General features: G+C 39.5%; 1 protein-coding gene across 1 annotated transcript in view; it reads left to right on the top strand.

Annotated features, from left to right (window-relative positions):
- akap12b (A kinase (PRKA) anchor protein 12b) overlaps positions 1–18,857 on the top strand; it is a 44,839-nt gene that overhangs the window by 10,076 nt on the left and 15,906 nt on the right. Inside the window, exon 2 of the mRNA XM_019259040.2 lies at positions 12,618–12,693. Within this exon, the coding sequence (XP_019114585.2) occupies positions 12,618–12,693 (76 nt within the window). The remainder of the gene's footprint in view (positions 1–12,617; positions 12,694–18,857) is intronic.

The raw sequence follows: 18,857 nt of genomic DNA, 5'->3' as shown, positions 1-18,857 counted from the left end.
CTATACTATACTTTTATACATCTACTCCATATTTCAGGAAGGATATACTTAACTCTTCCCTACATTTGTCTGAGAGCTATATTGAGTTGTTTTTTTGCAGATTATTATTATTTTATTATAATAATAAGGATAGAAAATACCATGCTTTGTTTTACTGTAAATTAAACTACCAAACAGTGTGTAGAAGTTAAAAGTAGCTCCACTTCAACTAGATACAACCATGAAATGCTACATATATGTAACTGCATCAAAATGATAAACCAACAATCTAATATGACGCGACATATGATATGATATGACTAACCCATTCTGCTGGAGAATATTTGTACTAGAGTATTTATATATTGTCATATTGCTACTTTTACACAAAGTATCTGAACACTACAGACAAAGAGCGATGAAGGAAACAAGTGACAGATGGACCAATGGAACTCTGTCACTGAAAACTTCCCCTAAAAGTATGTTTCCTTCAACAAACCTTCTCCTTAAATGTTAAATTACAGATATTTATATGCAACTTGCACCAACATAATGAGAAACACTTTTAATTAACATATCTGTCAAGTCACAAAAGTTTATACTGAACTTATCTGCAAAACATTCACATAACTAATTAATTTTCTCTACAATAACCACTCTTAATTTTCTTCGATCCATCCATTATCTGTAACTGCTTATCCTCATCAGGGCTGTCAGGGGGCTGGAGCCAATCCAAGCTGGCATTGGGCAAGAGGCGCGGTATACCCGGGACAAGTCGCCAGTTCATCACAGGGCACATAGAGACAAACAACCATTCACATTCACACCTATGAGCAATGTAGAGTCACCAGTTAACCCATTAATGCCTTTGGACCGTGGAAGGATGTTCGAATACCCGAAAAAGAACCCGCACAGACATGGGGGAGAACATCCTCAGCTGAGGTTCAAACCAAGAATCTGTATGAATATTAATAATTTTCTTCACATGAAGCATTTTAGGTTTAAAGATGGGGGATATCCAAAAATTTGAAACATGTCACTTCCGCTAACAACAAACTGTAACCAGATGAGTTGTGACTGACGACGTAAAAGCTCTTTCATCACAAACACCATGCTGTGCTGTACATAGTGTTGCATCGAGACTGCGTAAGTGGTGTCTTATGATGCCCACTGCTGTCTGAGGATAATTAGAAACATACAGCACAGAGAGTCAGGTGGTCACTGCTTACTCATTTAAAGGTGAATGGAAGTGTTATTTTAAACTGCAAACAGCTGCTCAAGCTACATAATTTTCTTTTATTTAAAGCAAACTATTCTTTCCCAGAGAAGATAAGATGTTTAGACAGGTTTTAAATTGTCAATGATTTATAAATAACATGTGATTGTTTGTGATTGAACCATTCATATTTTTCTACATAATTGCATTAGCGGGATGAAGTCCATATACTGTTCCTGCTCTGTTAAACAGATGAATCATAGTAATGAGACGAGGAGAACAACACTGTGGATTTGGTTTTATTCTGGCAAGAGAACTGATTTCTATTTAGAGCTGATTTCTTTCACATGTCTCATTTTACTGAGTTAAAATCAAATAACACCCAGCAACATGTGAGAAAAACTTTGATACAAAGACATGAACTGAGGTTTCTGCTGGAAACTGGCTTTAAAGTTGCATTAATCAATATTTTTATATAAACATTAGATCAAATGACTGTATGTAATACGACACGGGTCGCTTATAATGTCACCTTTCTCCAGAGTTTCTCTCAGCTCTTGTGTTTTAGTGTTTCTGGCCATTAAACCCCGCTGTCATGTCCAAAGTTAGGAATTCACCGGTGAACACAGTGGAGGGTTTGGCAGCTGAAGATGCCTGATGTCTGTCAAGATTCTCTATTGTTTATATCATAGCATATCAAGAAGTTTAAGTCAAAGGCAGTTGGGCTTGCTGTAGTGTTTGGAAATATTTTGCTGCTGGAAACTCTTCTCGATAAGGAGATGGCGGAGACCAAAACAGAGCTAAAAGGAGATTTAATATTAAACTGCAACTGATCACCAGGATGGCACCAGTCCAAATAAATGTGTCTGCCGAATGTATACATAGGCGACTATTTGCTAACATAAGGTGATAATATATCAATTTTGTGTTGTTTTCCCCAAGTAGCCAAAACATCAATTAATGCAGCTTTAATTTAACTGAATTAACCAAGATATGTTTGTCAATGCTAGTATACATTTTATGAATTAATCTATCCACTAGTATAGCTAAATATCACTAAACACATGTTCAGAAATCAGCTTGTTTGATTTCACCTGAGCAGGTCGACTAATATTATTAGCAGGACACTATCTTTGTATGTTTTTACAAATCTTACACTGAATTTTCAATGTTGAATTCTAACAGTGCTACATGATTTTGGTCTATTAAGTGCCTTTCTGTCTGTTTTCCATGCAGTAATTACACTAATCTAAGGAAAATAAAAACAACCCTGAGACTTAAATCTTCAACACAAACTTTAAGTTAACTAGTTAATTGATATATTGAATTAAATATTACGTCCAAACCATATTTCATTGTATAATTAATAAAGTTGTGTCTGCACATAAACAGAATTTCATGGTCGTGTTGCAACATTTTCAGGAAAGTGTTATGACACTGAATATTCTGTGCTAATAATAATAATAATAAATACTAAGATCATCCGCCCAAATGTGTGTTTACCATTGTTTTATGTATCTCTTGCCACTGGAGTAGAAGTTACAGACTTAGTAAACTATTTGACTTTAAGTGACGTATTTGACCCTGAATTGTTGCCTCTGTGCCAAAACTTAGATCAAACATATAGACATTAGTAAAGCAATAATCTCAGAGTAATTTGAGGCCTAAAGCCAAAAAACAGTCTGGTTTAAGTATCGCAATAATTGAAGCCACGTTTAGCGTCTGGCATTCCAGACACCTCCTCTCACTAGTCATCTTCTTTTCTCACATATGAGAGCTCAGATGCTTATCGGGGCTCAAAGATATTTAGAGATTCATGACAGGAGGGTCAGCAATGGGGGTGGATTTGTTATTTCAACCCAGTTAGAGAGGCAGGCCCATTGGGGTCAAACGCTGGCCAGTGTGGCCTGATTATGATCGTGTCCTGGGGGGTCTTTCCTGTGACCAGGCTGTTGTTATTGTTTGGTTCAGTTTGCTGTTTAAGTGTAGCAGCCGCACAGATGAAGGGATGGGGGTGATAGAAAACAGACAAATTGTGGGAGGTATAGAGACTTTAGGTTAAAGGGTTAGTGATGCACTGATGTAGGTAGAGGAGGACAACCTTGTTTTATCTGTTGTCCTAAAATGGCCACTAACAGGTGTGTGACTCTGCAGCTTTGGGGTCGCTCGGTCTACTGGTTTGCATTTCTTTCTTTCTAGTCCTTCCTCTCTCACACATGAACACATACACACATATTTCAGTCGTAGCCTTTTATCCTTCTTCTGTTTTATTAATCTCATTCAGTGTCCCTCAGGTTCTCTTGTCATGTATGTGAACCAAGCTGAAATCAAATACAGCTGACCGTCAAGCAACACAGACTAATGTGGTTTCCAGGGCTGAGAAATACCGGATCATATAGGTATCACAGATCTTTGCAAAATTAGTTTCCAAAGAGATAGTCCTGTTTTTTTTTCTTGGTCTTTGCAAAAGCTTACCTAACATTTTCATTTCATGCACTTCTCTGACCGCTGGCCATTGCAGTAAAATGACAGCATCTGAACATCTGTGTAACTGCTGTGTTAGAGGTGTTTTATATAACTGAGACTGAGTCTTTTTAAAGCATTGGCCTAATAATTAAATATTCAAGGTGTGCAGCAGCATGGCTCTAAGGGATGGCAACGTCTGTGAAAGAATATCTCAAAAACTGTTGGAAGCATTGACACAAATACTTATGCAGTTATTCATGGTTCTACACAGATAAAGGCCAATAACTTTGGTAATCCCCAACTTTACATGTAGTGCCACCATGAGGTTGACATTTGTGGTTTTAAGTGAAACAGTTTTGGGGTGGATTCCCATGAAATTTGGTGTTAATGGTCCCCAAAAGATGAAATTTAAGCTGTCCATTAATTTATGACAAAATTGAACGATATTCCCATCTCCCTCAGCTGTACCTTGTGTTATGAGCTAATTACTAAATGCTAGCATGCTGCACACCTCCTTATCATCAGCATGTTCGCATAGTCATTGTTGAGAATGAGACACTGCTGCAGCATCACAAAGCCACTAGACTGGGCTGTAGTCTCGTTTGATGATCGAGGATTTTGATCTTGAGAATAAACAGGATTTAATGGCAACTAGCATTATCCTCCACCTCCGTCCTACACAAATATTATGCATATTCTGTAATTAGAGCTTACACAGTCTTACACACTGACTCGAGTACAAGTCTTGACTTGCCAAAGTCAGCTTTGATTATAACTATTATTAGTAAAATGGAAAGATTGCGATTTATTTTAATATTATTGAGGACTTCATATTCATTCCTGTCCTGGTAAATTGTATTTTGTCATGAATCGCAGGATAGTTTTAACTGAAGCAGACTGGACAGTCCTTCATCCATTTAAGATAAACTAATAAAAACATTGGCAGCCACTCTTTAGGACACAAACACACACATGTGCACACACACACACACACACACATACACACACTATGAGTAAGAGACATTTTCCATATACAGCTTGTGCCTGAGTGTTTGCAAGAGTTGACAGATTTATTGGTGCAGACGCCTCTCTTCCCGAAAACCACCATACATAAAATCACACAGTCAAACATGCTTTGCATGTAGATCAGAAGTGGATTGCTGCAATCAAAAGAGCAAACGATGCATACGATCCATAATATTGTAAATCTGTTATGATTTGATAAGGTCAGATTTGGACGTCATCTCTATGATAACTCAACTGTGATCCAGGACTTGTTTGACTTGTTTAGTATTATTTATTTCACATGAAGACAATGCTGCATAGCCAATGCCGTAAAAATGGACAGTTGTTGCCAAACATCAGTAAGTCCTAGATTTACTCTTGTCTGGCGGATTCTTGTTCAGTTACTCTCCCCTTTTGTCTTCCTAGTTTTGTTCTGTCAACATCCTCTTCACCTCTGCCATTATGTCCAAAGAGGCTGCTGAGTCTGGTTACATTGCCTGCTTGCCTAGCTCTGTTCCGCTTCGTTCCCCTGCGCCCCTGGCCTGAAAACCTCCTCTACAGTTGCTCTAAACAGTCTGGGCAGCCTGACTAACAAACTAAAGCTAAGATTAGATAATTACAACAGTTTGCTGTGCATCAATAAACTCATTTTCAACATAATTTCTCCACAAAATATGTTTCACAAAAATCAGTGAAATAGTTAAGTGTGTTAAGCGTTACATACATTTGCAGGTGAAAACAGACATAAAACAGAAACATCATTCACCTGATTACAACGCAGTGTAGCATCGAAATAATTTAAAATATGTTATTTTATGGTACAAAAGTTGTACAGCGTTACTTTAAACTGCTCTGGACTGCACAAACACACACACAGGAGCACAGGTAACCACAGTCTGAGCACCTGAGCAGAGTGAAAGGCTTGTGGAAAGAGTGAGAGTGCTCTTCGGGGGTCTTGTCAGTCTTTGATCTTTGGTATGTACTGAATGTGGGGGTCAGGGATAATAGATTGGGGGCTGCCAGGGTTGAAGAGACATGAAGGGAGAGGGAGACAGACATGATGGTCACACAGGCCCTTGAAACCTCCCACCAGACCTAGGTGTGTTATATATTGACGAATAACTCTCGCGGCTCATTTTAACCTGCTTACAAAGACAAAGGTGTCTAACTTTTCCTATTTATTTAAAAACTTATTTATTTTCTCTCCATCTCCTTTACCTGACGCCTTTTTTGGGAACCAAGAGGACATTTTTGTTTCAGAAAATACGATAAGTGAGAACTAGTTTTCAGTAGGAACCAAAAACAATAAGCCTTACATATGAACTCCAACAGGATATTTGACAGAACATAATATGCCATTTAAATGAGCCACTAGTGGAGGACTGCTTTTCCTACATTCTTGGCCTCTTGGTCTTCTCCTCTCTGTTTCTCATCTCCTCTCTCTTTCTATCTTCACATCTCTACTTTCGCCTCCTCGCTCTCCTCCTCTCCCTCTACCTTTATCTTGCCATTCTCCCTGTCGCCCCCTTCGTCGGCATCATCCTCCTTTCGTCTGCCCCCAGACTCTGTCCACACCTCGGAGGTCAGAGGTTGTGAGGTTAACTGTCACGAACAAACTACGACCCCACAGAGAGTCTGTTATCTCCTACTGCGAGTTTGCTTGTGCGTGCCTTAAGGCTGCAACTAACAATCATTTTTTCATTTGTTGATCATTTTCTCGATCAATTGATTCATTGTTTGGTCCATAAATTGTCAGAAAATGGTAAAAATGTTGATCACTGTTTCCAAATTCAAATATATAACAAAATATATTGAATTAACTTTGAACGAAGACTAAAAAAAACAGAAAATATTCACATTTGAGGAAACTGAAATCTGAGAATTTGGATAGTTTGACATAAAAAATGATGGTTAATCGATCAAAATAGTTGCTGATTTAATGATTTTGACAACTAATCAATGAGTTGACTAATCCTTGCAGCTGTAGCGTGCATACTCCATGTTCATTTAGAAATAATCCTAATGTGATAGTGTTTCGAAACTACAACTATCATTCACTGAGACAGCTCTGTTGTCTTTATATTTGTGCATGGTTAAAAGGTTTGGATGCATGGAAGGATTCATGTTCAGCAGCACCTCGCTGAGTCATTGTGGCATTACAATGACCACATCATCAGCCGGATAGAGTGATTTTATGACCGCTGTTTCTGCTTCATCCCTGTAATGATTGACAAGTATAGCTAGTTTTGTGGTGAGTTGGAAAATATTAGCCTGCTATATCTGATATCTGCTTATTTATACAAGTATGTTCAAATATATTCAATCCTATTATTGATTGATCTACTACTCTGAAGCATAAACCCCGTATTTAAAGACAAAGACCTATAAATTCATCTTGGCTGTAACTTAAATCTCAACATAGCTGCAAAATAAAAAGAGCTTTAGAAACAGAAACAAATGCAGACTGTAAACCAAAATGAAAATCTGTTTAGTTTGCAAATTTTGGGTCCTTTGGGAACTATTCCTGTAGCTGTTTTGATAACGTTAAAGCCAAGCCTCTTCTCTTTTATTTGAGTGGATAAAGGTCACTAAAGCTCCTTCTGCAATATTAGTTCAGCCTCTTCTCTCTGCCTCTTCTGAGACAAGAGACTGTTTTAAATGTCATTTGCCAGCTGTGCCATCCTCTTCTTTTCCATTAACCCCCTCCTCCTGTGCGCTCTGTGTTTGGTTTTAAGGGATATAAATCTCCTCTGTTGGCCTTTGTGGAGTGATTTAGGAGACAGCGGGTCGTCTCTCCCCTGGAGACGCTGAGTGTGTAGAGGTGTAGCCAAGAAGAAAATGAGAGAGGCAGATAAGAGGAAATGAAAAATCGGAGATAAATTTGGGATAAAAGTGACGGGAGATCACAGGAAAACAGCAAAAGAGAAAATCTAATCTTTCCTCCAGTGTGAAACTGAAAATGTAGATCATTCTTATTGTGAACAATCTGATGGCAAGGATTTAAAGTTTATCAGTCAGGAGATCTTGTTGATGGGAAAGAACTGTGGTGTAAAAAGTTTAACTCCATGCTCTGAAAACAGAGGAATGTTAGTGTGTGTATGCTTTAGCATTAGTGAGTGCATGAACAAATTATTCCATTGATATAACCCACATGCTTTGAGGGTAAATTTCTTCTCCTTACTGTTAGGACATGTTTGTTTTGATTTCAAGGATAAGGCAGGCTTTATTTGTCTTATTGTCAACAGATTCAAACATGACGTCTGTCTTGTAATACTTCTTGACTTTCTGTACTCCGTCTGTGATTTTAATCTGCCCTAAAAATATTCATCCATTTTCTGTAACCACTTATCCTCATCAGGGTCACGGTGGGGCTGGATGCTATCTCATCTGACAGGCGACAGGTCTGGTACAACCTGGACAAGCCACCAGTTCACCACATAGAGACAAACAAACATCCACGCCTACGGACAATTAGGCAATTAAATTGCCTAAATTAAGTGACTCTTTTCAAAAGAAGCTCAGTAATTTCCCATTTGAGAACATTTTCACAGGTGGATTGATACACAATTGGTTTTCTAGTGAGTATTTAAAAGCAGCAAATACATTACAGAGTTCGCCAGTGTGGCTCATTGATGTGTTTTAATAGTTTTTGGACATGATTGAGCTCTATTGCACAGAAAAATAAAGAATATCAGGCTTAGGCTACAGGTGATAGTTGTTAGTATCAGTTCACTGCTGTTTTTTGTCTTTGGAACCGATTTGTTGACAATAAGAAAAATATGGACACTATCTTCACCTGTCTACTACTCTTAAGATTTGACTTTAAGATTGTTTATAGGAAATATCAGCTGTTTATAAGTCTTAATGGTGACTCAGCATTTACAGTAAGTAAAACACAGGTCTGCTGGATGACTGGATCCCTAATGGATATGTAAACACTCAAGTGAAAGAGGCTGCAGAGCGAAGGAGGGAGATAAAAAAGTCCTTTGTGAGTCTTTAGTGTCTTGTGATGAATGAAGATGAGACCGAGAACAAATGAAAAGAGCTGAAAGAGGCTATAACAGAGGCAGGAGGTGTTTACTGACACTCGGTCCCTGTGGTTTTATGTAGTCAGTAAACTCCCAGTGCTACCTAAACAATTGAATATTCATGCTGTATACACACAACATGTAAGCAAACAAAGAAAGGTAAATATCTATCCCGTAGGTCTTTCTATCTACTCCTGTTTAATATTACAAAATATTATAAAATGGAAAACTGTTCTTAAATAAAAACAAGTCAAATGTTTTCCTATAAGATAAATTAAATCAGCTCACGTTACACAGAAAACCAGACAGGAAACAAAACACGCTGTTGTTTTGTTTAGCAGATGTTTTGTTTTGTGACCATTCCTTTGTGCACTTTTTGGAGCAGGTCTAAGTCTGTCTTTAGGTCTTTGTGGTAGACCATGTTGACCAAACAGACGTCAAAAAATGCACAACTGGCAGTGAAAGTTCAACATTTTCTTGTTGGGAAATGAAAGGAATTCAGAGCAGCTCCAGCAGCGCGGTAGCTATCAGTTTTTGGGTCAGGTCAGTTCCAGTTCACTGGAATGATAAACTGTAGCTGCAAATCTTATAATACCACTACAGCATTCACTCTTAATCATTTCTATATGGGTGGCACATGATATGAGCGCCTACATTAGCTACAACACAGCTCGAGTACCTGCAGTTTGGTCAGAGTTAATGTAGCTTGTAGCAAGCCAGAGATGTCTAGTAAACTCACTGTTTCCTAACTCCACATCCCGAGATCTTTTTCATTTTCAGACTCTTTTGTAACAAGTGACAATACACTGTTTTCAGATATATGTATTAGTATCTTTGATCATAAAATCAGAGCAGTTATTTTTTTAAATTAACAGCTCCGATCACAAAGTAAACAAACTTTGCCTTCTACTTGAAATACAATGTAAGAACCGCCCAATAACCGTCCAAAAAATGTATTTTCTGTATATTTATCTACATTTTTATACCGTCCAAAAAATGTATTTTCTGTATATTTATCTACATTTTTATGGTGTGTTCTGTTTTTTAAGCCAATATTTTGCATATTTCGAGCCCAGTCAGTCAACCCTAACCAGATGTAATCATCTCACAACAATACCACTAGACAGGAACTCGGTATTAAATGATTCTGCAAAAACTCTGGACTATGTCCAATGCCAAAAAACGCTATGGCCTTAACCATAGTGTATTTTAGTCAGTTAAGGTTAGGTAACTTGCTTAAGGTCAACTCCAGTCTCCTGACTGAAGTCAAACATGCTACATGCCAAACCGCCACTTCAGTCTCCACACCCTTTCTTTTCATTTATATATAGGCAGCTGTACTTCTTGTGTTGTGCCTGAAGTGGACATAAATCGTAGCATAATTCCTAGGGATCCCGTGTTGAGTTTGTTGGTGCAAATTATGGCTCGGGAGGCTCATTCATCCTCATTTTAAGCCCTCTCTGCCATAGTTCCTGCAGGATTTCTTCTGAGTCTTACTCGTGCTGTGGTGAGAATATAGCAGCAGCATTTTTGATCCCCCAGAAAAAGGAGTGGCATTTTGACAGGGTCAGAGGGGGCTTATGAGGTAACTTGGGGACAGAGGTGGTGAAAGGGTAACCATTTGGGGGAGGTGGGCTGAAAAAAGAGGGCAGAGTCAGGTGTTGGAGGATCTGTGGAATTCTGGAGATGAGGGCAAGGAATGCTGGGAATGCCAGTCATGAGGTAGACTAGGGGAGGGCGGGGTCGCTGCAGGTCTGAAGGTCAGCTGAGGGCTCGCACACCAAATTTGATACAAGGTGATGGCTTTAAAAGGACTGAAATCCATCCTTCACTGTGTAAAAGCATTTGAACCTGTGAACTTTTTTATGTGATCTTGTCTGGTTTCAAATATACTTCTAATTTATTGTAAATCTTTTTTTGCAATAAATTTGTTTTAAGACGTCTTTATATCTAAAACCAGATAAAACGAGACACCTCATTTCATGGTTTGGCAGACCAGTGCAAACAAAATCAGGTATTTGTGCATCAAAGAAGTGACTGAAGGAAGGTTGTTAGACTAAAATGAAGTTGCCTGAAAAAGAATTCAGTATTGACACCGTGGAGGAGCTTATTTTAGACCTGCCACAAAATGCAATTAGGTGTCATTGTACTGTAGAAGTTTCACTGAAGAGAGGAGAGCGCATACTTATTGCCTCCTGCAACACATTTCTAAACACTTCAATCTGTTTCTCTTTCTTTTTTCTGTGTGAAAGAACCCATACATCTCTCCTCCCAGAGGTGGTCCTTGTTATATTCCCCCCAAACAGTTACAACACCATGTAGAACAGACCTCCACCTGATGACCAGTCCTCCCTCCCACCCTCCATCCTCCCCTCAAACCAGCTCTCACTTTCTTTTTCTCATCGTTTAGTGCGTCCCTCCAACCTGTCCCGAAGCAGAGTGGTGTCATCTTTCAGGGCTTTCCTGGAGGAGTTTGTGCTGGTGGGAATGGAGCCTGAGTTGTCCATTAGTTAGATTAGCAGCTCTGTGGGGAGGCTCTGGTTCCCTCTCCCCTGGCTCGGACAGACAAAGCACTGGCCTGCCTGCCATTGTACGGCTGTCAGTCGGAGCTGGTCGCTACCAGAAAAAACTCTGTCAGGATCCAGATTCGCTGATAAAACACCGTGAGCCACGTTGCGTGTTGTTTATTTGTTAACCCACTTGTATATCCATAATGAACAACAACCTTTGGTGTGATCTTTGTATATTTTATTGGAGCTCTTTTCTGGTAACTCACCAGGTTGTGACCTGATGTGAATTTACCCATCTTTGGTCCTTCTCGTGATGTTTTTGTCTTTTATTGATGAACTTTACTGCCTGCTAATAAAACTATTTAAGGATGCATAATATAGTGGCAGCACACACACACCATTTAAGGATAACAGCGTCCTGGCAGGCTGTTTCACCGATCATAAAACATGATCGAAATAAAAGCATTTATTTGGTGGTTTGCAAATATTTGAAAACCATATGGTGGTAAAAAAAAAAAAAATAAAAGTTTTGTTTGCAGTTGTAGTGCTTTAGTGAAGTCTGTCTTTGTCTTTAATGCTCTAAAGAAATAAATATATGCTTATTAGTGATGCGTGGGTCCATGTTTGATCGACCTGCACCCACCGATGTTTTAAAACTAACCCACTCGAACTCGGACCGCAGCAAATAATTGTGAAATATTGTACCCAACCCGCTTCCTGACCCGCATTTTAAAAAGTAGTCTATACTTTCTCTACCTCCTGTAGAGCTTGTGGCATCTTCGCGCCAGTTATTCAGCCAATAAAGTCTGTGTATTTCCCAGAAAATTTTGTCTACTACATAAATTACAAAACTTTACTCGGCATTTTTATTTCAAACCACCCGACCGACCGCGACCCGCTCAATTTGGATCAACCCGCGCATCACTGATGCTTATTGGCTTTATTGTTGAGAGTTTGACGAGAGGAGTCACTCATATCTGTGTTAACTTAGCCTGGCAAAGCCGAAAGTTCAAAGATACTCCTGCCAAACCTTTAAAGCTAATTGTGCTTAAAGGTGTACTTTTAAACTTAAGGCTTTGCTGTTACCCCTCTATTCCAGCAACAGTAAGCTAAACTAACACCCTCTGGGGTTATCTCTGTATTTGACACACAGACATGAGGGCAACAGCGGGTAGTTAGCGAGCTTTAGAGTTGCTGGTAGGCAGAGTTTAAAGAGCTAGGCTAATTGTTTCCCCCTGTTTCCATACTTTCCATACTTTATGCTAAGCTAGGCTATTTGCCTCCTGGCTGACACAAGCTCTGTACTTAGTTCACAGATGTGAGGGTGGTTTTCCATCTAAGTCTCATAAAAAATTTTAACAAAATGTCAAACTTTTACATCTTAACTAAAAGTGTCTCTTCTGTCTTTTTCAGTCTTTGCAGAAAAATGGCCAAATCTCCAGCATGACCAGTCTGAATGGACACTCGGAGGACAACACGCTGGCAGAAGGTGTGTGTGTGTGTGTGTCTGTCCCATCAGTACTGTTTATTTACAGTGTGTCTTTGGGTGATGTTCCTGCTGTGGTCTGTGGGTAAGTAGTGGCTATGTTTGTGTGTGTTTGTGTCTGGGATTTTGTAATGTTGCTTCAGCGGTGGCAGAAGGTAAGCTTGTTTGTGTGGGGTCAGTTTTCAATGTGTGTGTGTGTGTGTGTGTGTGTGTGTGTGTGTGTGTGTGTGTGTGGACGCTGATTCTAGCCTGCAGATGTCTTCATGGCTCTGCAAAATCTACTTGATCCCTAACTAATCCCTTTGTCAACACATAGAGGACACCTACATGGGCCTTTCACATTGGAGCCACCCACACACTCACATACACCCACAAACCCTACATATAGTTTCCCTCACTATTCTATAACTGATTGCATATAAATGTTGAGACATATGCATACACCCATTTGTAAGATTTTGAACTCAGATCACATCCCTGTGTGTGAGAAGCTTAAGAAATATCACTTTAAAATTGTCAAAACATTCGAGAAATACGGATTTTTGTGAATAATATTCTCTCTGAACTTCCCAGTGCCTTTGTACAGAGCTAGAAATTCATCTTTTTGCAGTAGAAACTAATGAACGCAGAAGTAGGACTCATTTGTCTACTTGTTGAATGGACTAGCCAAACATTGTTTTCATAAAGTGGAAATATTTAAAGAGGACTGCCTGTGGTCTTGTAAAAACTCCTCTAAGGAACATTTTTAGATCAGTAGTTTGAAATAATCATTAACCCGTAGTATACCGGGCAAAACTATATTCTGACACTTAAACGAACACGTGCACCAACCTGCTCTGTCCATCTCCTGCAACTCCAAAAGCTGCGTTTGTTTATTTTCTTTGCCATTTCTATCGTGTCGTCCTCAGTCTGGGAGCGCCACAGTGGCCTGTGCACCCTCCCTAAATATTTAGTAAGCCGTGACCCGGCCCCAGCACAAAGCAACCTGCGCACTTCATAATATGTTATGGCCCAGGGAAAGGGGTAACTCTATACTACTTAAAACACAGAGATATGTCACATACCACTCTGTCAAATAACCTATTTAATAAGCTATTTAATGAAGCGATTCTGTCCCTTTATACAGTAACCCAATACTCTCTTCAGAGCACAGATACAGAGTGTATCAATGTGGCATGTAGACCAGTGGAGAGTAATTTGGCTGTTGAAAGCGTTGCTTCTGTGGACATGTACTGTAAGTTAATTAGTAACGTAGAAAGATATAGAACAGAAAAGAGGGGAACCACCTTGTGGGGAATGCTTAGATCTTGTGCACTTGTGCATACACAAATCAAACCTGCAGACAATTTACGTTCATGTACACAAAACCAGATATTCTGAGCACGACAGAGATTGGACTCACGCATGGAGGTAATCAGGACAAAATAACAACGTATTTCATCTGATTGCTGCTTCATGCAATCACGCTTTTTGCCAAATATTTTTTCTTCTAATCATGCAAAAGAAATACAGAATGGTCTCACGGAAAATCTACCTGAACCTGACGTTCATGTATTTTAAAAAATCAAATCTTTCTCATCACAGGAAAATATATTTGTCTTCTGGGATGATAATGCTTTGTCCTGCTGAGATCCCTTCACACACAGACCCCAGCCGACAGATGTTGCCCTCACATAACCTGACACCCTCACTAGCAGGACTAAAACATGAGAGAAGAGACTACAGAAAAGCTCTGAAAACTTCAAGGCTACAGATTAAATGAGCGCAGGGGAGTGAAAGGAAGGGAGATACACAATGGGGGAAAAAAGAGAGAGGAGATATGGGAGTGGAAGGTATGGAGAGGTTTCACTTTCCCAGCATTTCTCTACCTCTTGTGCAGCCTGATAAAGACAGCAGTGCATTATGGGAGACAGGAAGAGAGGAGGAATCTCTCTGATAACAATGAAAAACAACAAAAGACAGGCTGCAGATCAAGAGACTGACACATGAGCAAACACACAACCATAATCTCTCTCTATCAGGTATACCAGAGTGTTTATAGTTTGAAGGCCAGTGAAGCGCCACACCCCAAAAACATCACACACCACCCTGGATATTGAAAGCATTGTAGCAGCTTAGAGTGTGTCTATTTTTGATTTCTGAATTGTAGAAATTAAAAGATATTTGAATCTCATAACGTCTGACTCCACTGCAGACTTTCATGGGCATTTAGTCTAGTTATAGTTATCGAAAGCAAAAAGCAAGTATATGTGTTGCAGCATTATTTTACTCTATCGTCTGTCTGGGGATGTTTAATGAAACTACCTAAAGTATTTGTTTAAAATGGTATGGTATAGTAAGCATGAGGATGGTGTGGAGTTACATCTTCCAGTGTGTCTGTCAGCGGTCGACCCCATTGTATATACAAACACCGAATCTGCTCGTTCACACATGGTGCCTGTGCCTTGCAAAGGGGAAGCAGCAGCCATATTTTGGTTACTGAGAAATCCAGAGAAAAAGGACCTCAGAGTTGTTTTGGTGTTACTTGGTATAGTATTGGTTTTATTGTTGGGAAACGTGTGATTGATACTTTTTTCCTCCTATGCAAAGACCAGATCTTCATCTTGGGAGGCCCTCGGCTTTGCTTCAAGGTTGTTTTAACCATTTTTAGGCACCAGAGTTGTTGAGAAAGCCCAGACAGGAGGGCAGAGGCTCAGGAATGTGGAGTTTACACCGGGTTATTAGACAGAGAGGAACGGAATAAATATTACATGGAAGTTGAGTTTTGAGGGGAGCACTCTTTGGTAAAGACAAAAGAGAGGCAAGAAAAGAATGAGAGCCAGGAGGAGCAAAAATAGATAAGGATAAAGAGAAATTAACACACAGTCATCTGTGAGTAATGAAACCACAGATTTCATCAGTCCAATTGCATAATTCCTACAAATGTAATAAAAAAGAGACACATTATCACTTCAGTTTTTGTCCAGATCAAACCAATCTCCCTAACTAGATTTCTTTTTGTGCATTGCAACAAATAATGTGCTATCAAAGTCAATATTTCATAGGTCAATCTCATAATAAGATTTGATGTGTGTTGTGTTTTTTCCATGTACATGTGCATACAAGCCTGCATTTGTGTTTGGGTTGCTAGTTTCAGGGGTGTTGGCGCATAAGATGCAGTGGGAGCTCAAAGACTGACATCATAGCTGATGTAATTCACTGGCCGGAGCATTGACTGTCGCTCCCAGATGGCTTACAGGCTTTAAAAGAGGACAGATGAAGTTTTTTGGAAGGTTTAAGAAGGGGAGAATGCTGACTGTGTGAGTGTGTTTGCGTCTTCGTAGCAGTTTTTAGGTCAAATACTGCATGTTTCATTCTGCTCGAGGGACCAGATGGGTGCGGTTCACCTCATTAAATCAATTCTGTTGATTATTTCATTAGAGTTAAAATATGTAACATACATATAATTGTCCAAAAGTTCGAAAGACATTTTTGAATCTTTTAAGACTTTCAACATTTCATCATGTTAACCAACTATTAAAGCAAGCAAATAGGATATTATAACCATATTATATGTTATACAATATGGCATATTGTACCACAACCTTTAGGAGTCCAGGTATGTCCAGAATTAAAACAGATTTTACAATACAATAGTTAAAACCGATTCACTCGAGGCTCTTCATGCTACATTTTTATTTCTTTATTGTTTGCAGGTGTTAAATTTTTACGAGGTGAATGTATGGCAGTCAAAGCATGCTGTAGGCGTGTGTGTGTGTGCATGTGTGTGTTTGTGCGGTGACCATGATTTAATTCTGGGATGGACTTACTCAGCCTCTGCTCAAGGGACATACATGGCTGTGTTGCCAAAACGTTCATCATGCCTGTGGAAAGGACCTCTCCCTTCACTTAAGCTCCGTCTGATGTCTGCCAACAAGGCTTCACGTTGTTCAGTCATCATAACACAATCCAGCCGCCGGATTGTTTTTTTTACATTCCAACTGCCAACACTCATCACAGACAACGTTTCCTATTAAGACGGTCTTGTGCATCATTTTCTACTGTACTCACACGCATTGCATTTGCGCAGATGCTGATCCGTCAGCTCCCATCATCTTGCTGCAAGATGTCAGAATGATTTCTTCTCCTTGAAAGAGAGGAAGTGATCCCAGAGTAAAGTGTCTGGGAGGTAGATTTTTAGATTGGAGTGCTTAAAAGGTCCTCAGTCCCTCAGGATCCATCATTGTCCAATCAGTAGTTCAATTATGTTCATCTGTGCAGCATGTTTTATTTAGTTTATTTGTTATTAAAGGTGGGTGCTTTAAGGACACACTTCAGGGCAAGAGAGGATAGGAGAAGTCGATTAGAAAGCTGTCATCTGTCAACTGCTGTCTCATTCTGTAAACTGATCAGACAGTGTTTGTACTGTTTTGACAGACTACAATATCAGCAGTAACCAAATCAGCCGACGGTGAGTTAATCAAAAGTCTAATCACTTAGATGACTGCACTTGCCAAAACACTGATAACAATTGCCTCATATACAACTGGATGATTGAACAGTCTAAAAAAACATCTAAAAAATCCTCTCTTCATTCCCCAAAATTAATAAATGTCATGTGTTTTGTTCAAATTTGGCCTGCAACACACTAGATAAGTCTTGTTTTTGGCCTAGCTGATTACTGAAACCCTTTTGGCTACGCACATTGCATAAAATGGCAAATGCTGCACCACTACCAGCTGGTTAAACGGAGTCAGCTGTCAGTGGTGGTATAAAACAGAACAGTCACTGATATAGGTTTTTCAAAAATTGTGAATCATTGCAACCACAAGAGGTTCTGGGACATAAAGTCATAAATGTGCACAAGAAATATTAAGATGATGGGTCCAGAAGTATGTGAGACTAGCTGCCAAACGCACGATCCTGTCCAGACTTAAACTTGGCGGACATAAAAAAATGACAAGCAATTGCACGTTACCTAAACTTAAAATCACTCCCACATATTGTGATGTTTCAGTTACCTGTTGCTAGAAGTGTCCTAGGCAGACAGGGGCCTAAAATTACAGTAATAAGGTCACACACACGGTAGGTTCCCACCAGTGCTTCTCGGACCCCCCAGGACCCACTCGTCTCCACAGGCACTCCTCTCTCATCTTTCCCGGCATCAGGGAACCTAATCTCCCTCCTCAAGACCCTAACCTCCCCCAGGCACATGGAGAACTGAGAGAATGGACTAGGAATGTGTCTTACCCCTCCTTCTCCTCCTCCTTTAATAGCACTATGGCCCAGTTACAGTGCAACAAGTATCCATATACTATAATCATAATAATCAGTGAGGTGAGGTTTTTCACTTGTGTCCGACGTAGGAATTAAGTATAATCTTCTCGGTGCTGGATACTCGATACTTCAGTGACCTGACTTGTTACACCTTGTCTTAGATTACTCACATTTGTTTTTAGAAAAATCACAAAACAAGTAAAATTGTTTTGGGAAACTCATGCTATTGGCTGATTTATGGAAATTTAGATTTAAACACTCATTTGAGATCGGATGACATGTTGAAATGAATTTCTAAGAGTAGATTAAGCACATGTTAATGGGTCTTGGCCAGATCCTAATGGTAAGCAGAGCCATGCATGAGACTGAGGTAAGGAAGATGGATAAGTCAGTCAGGAAAAGCATGAAGCATAAGTCAAATTGTGAAGAACATTTTTGGGCAAGAGCTCATGAAATACAGCTGGGTAGGGAGTGGGAACCCTCTTTTTGGCCGAGAGACAATATGAGCCACTTTTGGAGTTGCGCAAGATCTTTACAAGGCATTTTTATCAACAACATGTTTGTTTTGTACAAAGCTTCCATGCATGAGATCCATTTGAAACACCCATTTTGGCAGATCCAATCACAGATCGAAGACTAGATCCTTTTCAAACCTGTATAGTTGACATGCTGATAAGTCCTTCTCATTCACCTCTGTGCTGTTGCATTCGTTTTGGACATGTGGAGAATTTGTAAGGCCTTTTCAAACAGCAGGAGGGCCTTCTTTAGATCTTCACTTCCCTGTTTTTACAATTCAGTCTATACTGGAAGACAAGATGATGCATAACAACAACAGGAATGCCAAATTGCTGGTGGGTGCAGAGATTCCAGGAATGCAAATATAACAGATGGCAAAGGCTGGCTAAACATAC

This window comes from Larimichthys crocea, chromosome XI (genome assembly GCF_000972845.2).
Source record: "Larimichthys crocea isolate SSNF chromosome XI, L_crocea_2.0, whole genome shotgun sequence".
NCBI lineage: Eukaryota > Metazoa > Chordata > Actinopteri > Sciaenidae > Larimichthys > Larimichthys crocea.
The sequence above is the reverse complement of the archived record's forward strand: the minus strand, read 5'-3'. Positions and strand labels throughout refer to the sequence as shown.